Here is a 9,928-nt window from a genome sequence, read left to right as displayed (position 1 = left end):
ATGTAGTATTATATATCTTGCAAAAAAAAAAAAAGATCTTTTGTAAAATTTGCCACCCTAAAAATGTACAACACAGAAACACGCGCACACTATACGCTGCTCCAAGTGTGCGGACTAATGACATAAAATTTCTCTCTTTTAGTTTAAATTAACCTACAACAACAGGTAGCTCTTCATATCAAGCTTGATATGATAAATAAAAAAAAAACAAATTAAAAATAAATTTTTATACTTGGTTAAATTACAGTAAGTATATAACTTAAAACTCAAAAGAGTATCAACCTACTCATTTGATTGCAGGATTCCAATTTGAACATGAAGTGAGAAAGTATAGATGAACACTATGTTAAATTAAATGGAGTATGTCCTGTTTATGTGTTGCACTTAAATTAAAGAACACGTAACAAGACTTACCATTGTGAACAGGGGTGGAACTACAAGGGTGCAAGGGGTGTCAATCGAACCTCCTTCATCGTAAAATTGCACTATATATATGGGGTCAATTTGTTTATTCATGTATAAATTTTAATGTTGCATCCCCTTAACATAATGGAGAACTCAGCTCAGCGGTTGAGGCACCTATTATTGAGCTCATGATTACGGGTGCGATTCTCTGTAACAACACTTTTTTAACCCCTTTTTCATCCAGGCAATCCCCTATCATTGAGCCCATGAAAACTTACTCGGTTCGATTACTAATACGGTGTAGTTTAGAGAGATTAAATGTCTATTATATAGAAGGAATGAAAGACATTTACTCCCTTCAAACTAAGTGTCATTTTCTTTTAAAAGAGTAAATTTGATAATGTTCGAAATTAAATTGAATTTGATCAACCAAATATTTTAGATTTAAATTTTCAATATTCAAAAGCTATACTAAAAGTAATATAAATTGCAATTTTATCATCTCAATACGATGAAAAAACATATTTTAAAATTTAAAATACGGTGTAGTTTAGAGAGATTAAATGTCTATTATATAGAAGGAATGAAAGACATTTACTCCCTTTGTCTCAAACTAAGTGTCATTTTCTCTTTAAAAGAGTAAATTTGACTAATGTTCGAAATTAAATTGAATTTGATCAACCAAATATTTTAGATTTAAATTTTCAATATTCAAAAGCTATACTAAAAGTAATATAAATTGCAATTTTATCATCTCAATACGATGAAAAAACATATTTTAAAATATTGGTCAAAGTTCATATAATTTTGAACATATAATTTTGAACCTCGGAAAGCAAAGACTGATAATTTGGGACGGAATAAGTAGCTAATAGACTAAAAACGAATCAGATCGGATCTTCTGCCGTTTTCAGCTTTGCAACAAAGAAGAAGGGACAAAAACAAATCTGTAATTACAAAAGTTACAAACCGGCCTTTGCACAGTACTTATACAATTAAAGAATTTCAACAAGATAATTTCACCTACATAATAGAACTTTGAACCAACTTTTTTGCCTAGTTTGTCACCAATTATACGTTATAAATATAATAAATTATTAAATTGATTCCATTCCTAATAAAATTAATCGAGAGCAGAGCAATAATATAAAAATATCAGTTTGTGCTTGGTGGCCTTCCTCAATTTCTTAAGAGTCTTCCAAGGAGAATATGATACTGTAGAACAAAGGACGATTCATTCTTTCATTGAATTACTTAGGCTTAATACCTAGATAGCCTTTTAAACTTAGCACGATTTGTAAGCTAGACACGGTAACTTAACTAGTAATCAGATAGACACCTCAACTTGGTAAAAACGAGTCTTTTAAACACATGAGCAGCTGGAGTGTTGTTTTGTTCATTATTGGACGCGTGAGACTGCTATTTTAAAGTTGTCGAGTCAACTATTTTAGGAGTAAAAATATTTTATAACACAAAAGTTACCCTCATCTTCACCATTGTTGTTAAAAGAAAAGCTCTAGCATAACTCTCTTCTCCATATCTAAACAACACACCAGAAGATTAAAATCTCATATGAAGTCCTGTTTTTATAAAAAAAAAATTATGCATTCCCTTTTATCTCGTGACCTTCATATTTGTTTGACCACACAATGAACTAAATAAAGGCCAAAGTATCATTCGAAAGCTTTGGAGGTATTAATAAACAGAGCCAACTTTAAAATGTCAAAGTTCAGGCTTAGCAGGACTCGATCGAAGGATTTTGTAATTTCTGTTTTTACATTTCATTTAAAGCAATATCCTTGATCTTGAAAATTTGCATTGCTCTCCTAGTTAGTAAAAAGATGCAGGGATGTATAAGTGATATAACCATAGAAATTACCCAAAATCTCTTTACTTTAGGTCTTCATATATCAGTTAATAAAGCAAAACAGAAGAAATCCTATACTTTTCCATGCTAGAAGTATTTGAAGGCGAGAGAAAAACAGAGAGAAGAAGATAGAGAGAGTGGAAATGGGCTGTGGTTAAGAGAGAGAAACTGAATAGATATATGAAACGGATCGTTGGAGAAGAAGAATAAAATACCCATTCATTGCTATAGGTAATAGCTTTATGTGAATTTGCAGAAGCAAATAATGAAGAACGAAGGTAAAGTTTGGTTGGTTCTTTACTGGAACGAAGAAGTTGATCAAAAAGGGGTTGCCCGGAGTGTGGTGGGACTAAAATTCTCTCTTTCTCATGACACGTGTCTCTGTCCTATTCTTTCATGACACATCACCAGCAAGTGAATCCCACGCCCATGGACTCGTTGACTTGAGTGTTTAAGAGACACATTTTTATCAAGTTGAGGTGTCTTTCTGGTCGCTAGCTGAGTTAAAGTGTCTAACTTATAAATTATACCGAGTTTAAGGGGCTATCTAGTTATTAAGCCAATTATTTAATATCAAGTTTCTGGTGGTTTGAATTGCAAGTTTGTCCATGATTTAAATAGAATGAGAGTAAAAAAAGATAGCTTGATTTAATTTCAATTTGTAAAACGAAACTATAGAACTTGTAATATGCCTATAAAGTAGGTATGGGATAGAGTTAGATAAAAAGTTAAAAAGCAATAGGTAATATAGGAGTATCAAATTATAATAATGACTAATAACGGGAAAAAGAAATAAGGTAATTATGTAATCATACCAAATGAGTTATTTAACATATATAGAATGGACATTTCATCATTACGTAACAAAGAGTTTAACGATTCAATAAATTATAATTAACATGTCAAAACTCAAAACAAACATTACATCTGAAATAACAATGCAATAGGATACAATGGATAACAACCATCCAAACAACCTGTGATATACTACTATTGTTATTTTGGATTATTTCTTATGCTATATATGAAATATGAAAACGATAAAAATAAACAGAATAATGCAATAGAGAGAGTAAGATTCGGCATTAGATTAGTATATAAAGGATTTGCATTATATATATTATCACAGCAGCCAAAAAATTAAGTGATTTCTACTTTCTCCTAACTTTGAAACTACCAATTAATACTATCATAGAAATAAATGAGGTGGTCCGAATGAGAGAATTGGATTTTTGGTCCTTTACAAACTTTATTTAGTTTTATGATTTTTTTTATAAGAGATTTTTATTTTTTATACATAAAAAATTTAAAAAAAACACATAAGAGATTTGAAAAAGTCATTTTCTTCTGTTCAAATAATAAGAGGGCAAGAGATTCTATTTTCACCTTTGAAAGTACCAATTAATACTCTCAAAGAAAAATATGAGGTGGTCCCAATAAATCAATGAAGTGAATTTTTCAAACACATAAATGAAAAAAATGAATTTTGAATAAAAGACTTCAATTTGTCATTTAGACAACAAAATATTATGATCCTCAAGAAGGCAAGCCCTTCTACCACTAACTCTCCCAGCAAATCATCTAATTTTGTAACTACCACTTCTACTTGTTTGGATGCTATGAATTCGAATCATTCGATAAGCTCCACCGTATTGAACTTTCTCTCTGTCCCCTTTGCAGTTCTTATTGAGTTGGAAGGTAGTAAAAGAGCTCTCAAACTCCAGCTGCTCAATTGGGTGTATTTAACTTATTTTACACTTTTATTATTTTTCATGATAGGACATGAGTTGAGCTGAAACGGGAAATATGATTAGTGATGATTTATATAGCCGACGACAACTTGTTTGGGATTAAGACATAGTTGTCCTTGTTGTTAACTATAATCAGATGCAGAATTCCAAGATTGCTGTGCCGTGCGTTTGGACTAGAATACTAAAATAACTTTGTTTTGTCTTTGTGTTTGTCCATTTTATATTTCAAGTGGCTGATGACGAAGAGAGGTTGGATATTCCCATTTCTTTAATCAATCTGAAAGTTCCAGAAAGATGATACCAAGAGTGACACATCAAGATTTTTCTGTAAATAATTGCCTTTTATAGTATTAAAATACCTTAGATTTTGGCTAGCGCAGAATAGTCTAATCTTCTCACTGAAATGGTCTGTGTATAGGAAGTCAAAGCACGGCAGTGCACCATTTTCTTTATATGCAATGATAAGATCTGAACTCTATGCTTTATAGCAGTATTATAAATTAACAGGTTATTTGTTCTCTCAGTAGTGCTTTAATTCCTTCAATGGAGAATGAAAAAGAATCTCTTCATGTAGTGATGTTCCCATGGCTAGCCATGGGCCATATCATACCTTTTTTCCATCTATCCAAATGCTTAGCTCAGAGGGGTCACAAAGTCACCTTCATATCCACTCCAAGAAATATTGAAAGATTAGATAAAGTTCCCACTGAACTTGATCCCCTTTTGCATATTGTGAGCTTTCCTTTGCCTAAAGTATCCAACTTGCCAGATGATGCAGAATCTTCAATGGACATACCTTACCAAAAAGCTCAGTTCTTGAAAATCGCTTTCGATTTGCTCGAAACCCCACTAACCACTTTTCTTGAAAATTCATCACCAGATTGGATTGTCTATGACTATGCTTCTCACTGGCTACCTAAACGTGCACACGATTTAGGCATCTCACGCGCGTTTTTTAGTCTCTTTACTGCTGCAACTATGGCCTTTTTTGGACCTCCTTGGGCTTTGTTGAATGATGAAAGGTCAATCCCCGAGGATTATACAGTTGTTCCGAAATGGATTCCTTTCGAGACGAAAGTCGTTTATCGACTACACGAGATTAAGAAGAACTTCGAAGCACCAGCAGATGAATCCGGTACCACTGATGGAGCCCGATTTGGTGCTTCAATTGATGGAAGTGATGTTGTATTGTTTAGAACTTGTGTTGAGTTCGAACCGGAATGGTTCAACTTGGTTTCTGAGCTTTTTCAGAAACCCATATTATCCATCGGTGTCCTGCCTCCATCTGTAATACAAGATGAAAATTTAGACAGAAATGAAAATGATACAACCTGGCTTAGTATCAAGAATTGGCTCGATAAGCAAAACCAAGACTCGGTGATATATGTTGCACTTGGAACTGAAGCAACAGTTAGTCAAAAAGAGATAAATGAGCTAGCCCTGGGGTTAGAGAAGTGTGGATTACATTTCTTTTGGGTAATTAGGAATCAACCAAGACATAAACAAGAAGACACACAGATTCAACTTCCTGATGGTTATGAAGACACAGTAAAAAACAGAGGTATAATATACAGAGGATGGGTCCCACAGACAAAGATACTAAGTCATTCGTGTATCGGGGGATTCTTGACTCACTGTGGATGGAACTCAGTCATAGAGGCGCTTTGTTTCGGACGGGTTTTGATTATGTTCCCAGTGATGAATGACCAAGGTTTGAATACTAGGTTGTTGCAAGAGAAAGGGGTTGGTGTAGAAATACCAAGAGATGAAAAAGATGGATCTTTTACTAGTGATTCAGTGGCTGAAACTGTGAAGTTTGCAGTGGTGAGTGAAGAGGGTGAGTCTTTGAGAGCTAATGCAAGACGAGTGAGCGGTTTGTTTGGAGATAGGAATAGAAATGGACAACTTATTGATGATTGTGTTGGTTATTTGATGGAAAAGAGGATAGGCAAATCTTCTAGGTGATTAATATTTGGCCAAATAAAAGAAGAGCACAATCTTGTTGACATGTCGACAATAATATGAGTTAAAATGGAAGTCCTTGTAATCTTGTTTTTTATTTTATCTTTTTCATTTCAAATTGAATTACTGTTTCTTTTCAGGAAGTCCTCATATTTAGTTGTAGCAAATGAATACTCCTTTTAGTTGTAGTAACTTATATGACACTTCTTTTTATCTTTCAAAATGTTTGATATTGTTTGACTATAATATCTCCTTATATAAAAAATAACTTCAAAATTTAATACATCAATATTACTTATCGCTCCAAGTCATAAGTGTTAAAGGAAAATTTAAAATTGCAAAGCTGAGACAAATGTAAAACGGTGAAACGAATGAAAAGTGTCTTGTAAGAAAAAACAAATGAAAGAAATCACCAAGACACCAATCAGAAGACGAGGACATTTTGGATCCCAAGAAACTAGACTTGCACTTTCCTGAGCTGTGTTTAGCGAATTTGTCAATTATGCACAATATAATACAATCAAATTAAACAAACAAAAAAAAACATTACTTTAATTATAGCAAATAAAGTATGTTTTATTTATAAAATATATATTTCAAAATAATTCAGTATAATACAATATTGCTCAAGTTGGTCCTATACATACAATATTGCTCTAAATGGTTAGTCCTCAATGTTTATACATGTCCTCCACGAAAAGTAAGAAAGTCCACATATTGTGACCAATTCAAGGTGAAAAGTGGGGTTGCTCCCTCGGCAAAACTAGGATAAAGTTGAGCCAAAAGATCTCGATTCAAGATAAAAGAAATGTATATTAAATGTACTTATAATGGTGTTTAATTATCAGAAACAGAATTTCCAAAAAAATTGGTTGAGGGATGGGATTCGGATCAAAATTTTATTTCCTTTTGTACGAAACCTTGGCATATATCTAAACTGTACCCTCCCATGGAGAGCTAATGAAAAAGAAAAAACAAAAAGATGATTTTTGTTTTTTAACGGGGAATGGAAACCTAAGCCCATTTTTAAGGAACTCGAAAGAAAAAAAAAAACTGAAAAACTAAAAAAGAAAAATTTTATAAATATAGAAGTTTTAAAGGGAAAAACAAAAATATTTGAAGAGTTTCAAAAGAAATCAAAAAATAGCTTATCAAAAGTATTCTATTTCTAAAAAAAATAAGAGAAGAACTTTCAAAAGTTTCAAAAGTCTATACTACAAGCAATTCAGACAAGTGTAACGTTTAATTAGGAAAAAAAAAAAAAAAAATCCCTCTTTATCGTTTCCCTATTAACGAAACTAATTGATAAACGTAATCATAAATATATAGGTTTATTGAACAATTCAAGATTTAGTTTGTTGTAAAATGATATTAAAATTTACATGAGAGAATGTTAGATATTTAGCACAATAATAGTTAATACTTATAAATTTTAGATAATGCATATAAAGAAATGTATTATTGATATGGTGGCTTATAATCTACAATGATTAAGGAATCAATATATCGCAATACATAGTATCAATGAACCATCCGAATAGCGTAACACATTCATTCATTTTTAAAATCTAAAATCATGTTTTATTTAGTTGGCTATCTACTCGGGATTTTTTTGCGAAAGAATATTTACATTCTTAAGAGGCCATTTACTTAAAGCAAAGTGTAGTTCAAGACAGCCTTTGCTTTTTATGTCAATGCTCTTCTTTGAAATATTTCACATGATAATAAGATGTCCTTCAAAAGACCCAAGATATTCTTGAATTGAAATAAAGAATCTTTTTTACACCAAGAGCAAAAGTATGTATGATAAATACGGATACAACTATGAGTACTTCTCTAATATGCCAAGAACCAACTTTTCCAAAATCACTATGAACAATTGGCTTGACGATTAAGTAGCAGAGAATTCCGAAGCAATTCCTCGTACAAATCAATAAAATAAGCTAAATTAAAGAGAAGAATATATTTTGGAACAAAAGATGATGCTAGCACATAACCGACTTGTCCATTTGAATTCATTTATAGTTAGTAACTAAAGATTCTCAATTAAGATGGAACATGATAAAATTTTTTGTTTTAAATAAACACAGTTTGGGGAATCTAGAAACTAATTAGTCCCTTTGGTTTTTAGATAAAGAATAATCTCCTTAATATTTACATGTAGTCCATAAAAGATAAGCACCTTTGAACCTATGTAAGTTCTATATGAAAACATCTCGTTAAAAATAAATTAGTTGCTTGAAATAAAACAGAAAAGCGATATTTGACTTAATATATCTTCTTCAAGTCATGAAACACAAGTCATATTCCTCATCTAAGCTACAATTAAAATTAAGTGGTGAAATAACAATTTGGTACTTGAAATTTTGAACAACTTTTGACACAAAGATTAAAAAATCATAAAGGTAAATAGTAAATATTTACCCAAATAAAGTGCAATTCTAGAAATTAGAAAAAATGTAAAATATGTGATGATTCCACCATCTCTTGTATTAACTAGCCCTTTATTATAGCCTATGCGGATATTTGTAGTAAAGATTTTACACACCTAGGTGAGAGACACCTTCAAAAAAAAAAAAATAAAATCTTTATTATGGCTGTCTGCCCGGATATTTGTATTAAAGATTTTACAAATTAAAAAATATAAATGAACAATCTTTGCCGTGCTTTATGCCTTATCTATATATTATTAGAAGAAGAAAGTCAATTGATGAGATTTTTTGCCAAGCATTTGGCAATGAAAATAAAATAGGGTATAACTATAGAAGTTTTAAAAGGAAAAATAAAAATATTTGAAGAGTTTCAAAAGAAATCAAAAAATAGCTTATCAAAAGTATCCTATTTCTAAAAAAAATAAGAGAAGAACTTTCAAAAGTTTCAAAAGTCTATACTACAAGCAATTCAAACAAGTGTAATGTTTAATTAGGAAAAAAAAAATAAAAAAATCCCCTCTTTATCGTTTCCCTTATTAACAGAAATTCAAAAAGACGACAAAATTCGTCATTCTTCCCAATCTTATTGTTTCTTCTTCATCCAATGCCTGCTCAATGTCAATTCAATTTTGACTCAAATAAGTAAAGAAGCAAGTTCCATTTAGAACTTGAATTATTTTGGACTATCTACTTCCACCAAATGTAAATATACTTCTCTGTCGTCTTGTTATTACTCCTTAGCTTTGCTTGCCAAATCTGTCATTCAAACGGAATTGATTCTCCATTTTCGTCGTCACATGTAGCTCTGTATATATTTAACAAAGTCATCATGAAATAATACTTTGACCCTAACATTATGTAGGACCTTCACTGAAGTCTCAATTGTAAGCATCAAAGGTCAAGCTTGAGAGCGTAGTCGAACATATGAGCCATCTTCGATGAAAAACTCACGAACTTTGAGTAAGAATTTAGAAATCTGTGGTTTTCTTCTTTGATGTTTTCTAGTCTTGTGAATATGCTTTGTTCTCTCTATGTATTTTGTTTATGTGTGTCGTGTATATATCTTTTTGTGCCATGACATATGTTTATTTGTGTGAGCATGGTGCAGATTAAGGTAATGGGGGAAGTGAGTTGAACGTGGGATTCATGGTGGGTTAGGATTAGTTGTCTTTTTTTTTTTTTTTTTTTTTTTGACCAAATGCTCAGATTGGAACAAATTATCCCTACGAAGTTTTTAGCTTTACCACTTTGTAACTTCCCAATTATTTTTAAATTCAAATTCAAAACACTAACTAAAGAAACTAATTATTACCTAAATGAACTAACTTTTTTCCTAAAACCTGTTTTTAATAATATATAGAGACACAAAATCCTTCTTCCCAATCTTATTGTTTCTTCTTCATCCAATTCCTGCTCAGTCTTCATCCATTCAAACGGAATATTCTATCTCCCATAATTGTAAGCATCAAGGGTTATACTAGTCTTGTGCCCACCAACTGTATCCAATATTC

General features: G+C 31.6%; 1 protein-coding gene across 1 annotated transcript; it reads left to right on the top strand.

The window, feature by feature from the left end:
* The first annotated feature begins 4,405 nt into the window (after positions 1-4,405).
* LOC132042131 (UDP-glycosyltransferase 91C1) lies at positions 4,406-6,135 on the top strand. The gene has a single exon (XM_059432751.1). It carries the CDS (start codon positions 4,567-4,569, stop codon positions 5,986-5,988), a length of 1,422 nt encoding a protein of 473 aa, XP_059288734.1. The 5' UTR covers positions 4,406-4,566; the 3' UTR covers positions 5,989-6,135.
* The last annotated feature ends 3,793 nt before the right edge of the window (positions 6,136-9,928 follow it).

The sequence above is a fragment of the Lycium ferocissimum genome, chromosome 2, assembly GCF_029784015.1.
Source record: "Lycium ferocissimum isolate CSIRO_LF1 chromosome 2, AGI_CSIRO_Lferr_CH_V1, whole genome shotgun sequence".
NCBI lineage: Eukaryota > Viridiplantae > Streptophyta > Magnoliopsida > Solanales > Solanaceae > Lycium > Lycium ferocissimum.
The sequence above is the reverse complement of the archived record's forward strand: the minus strand, read 5'-3'. Positions and strand labels throughout refer to the sequence as shown.

Bases quoted from the DNA above. Each gene is read 5' to 3' on its own strand.
- LOC132042131 (XM_059432751.1), top strand. From the start codon at position 4,567: ATGGAGAATGAAAAAGAATCTCTTCATGTAGTGATGTTCCCATGGCTA.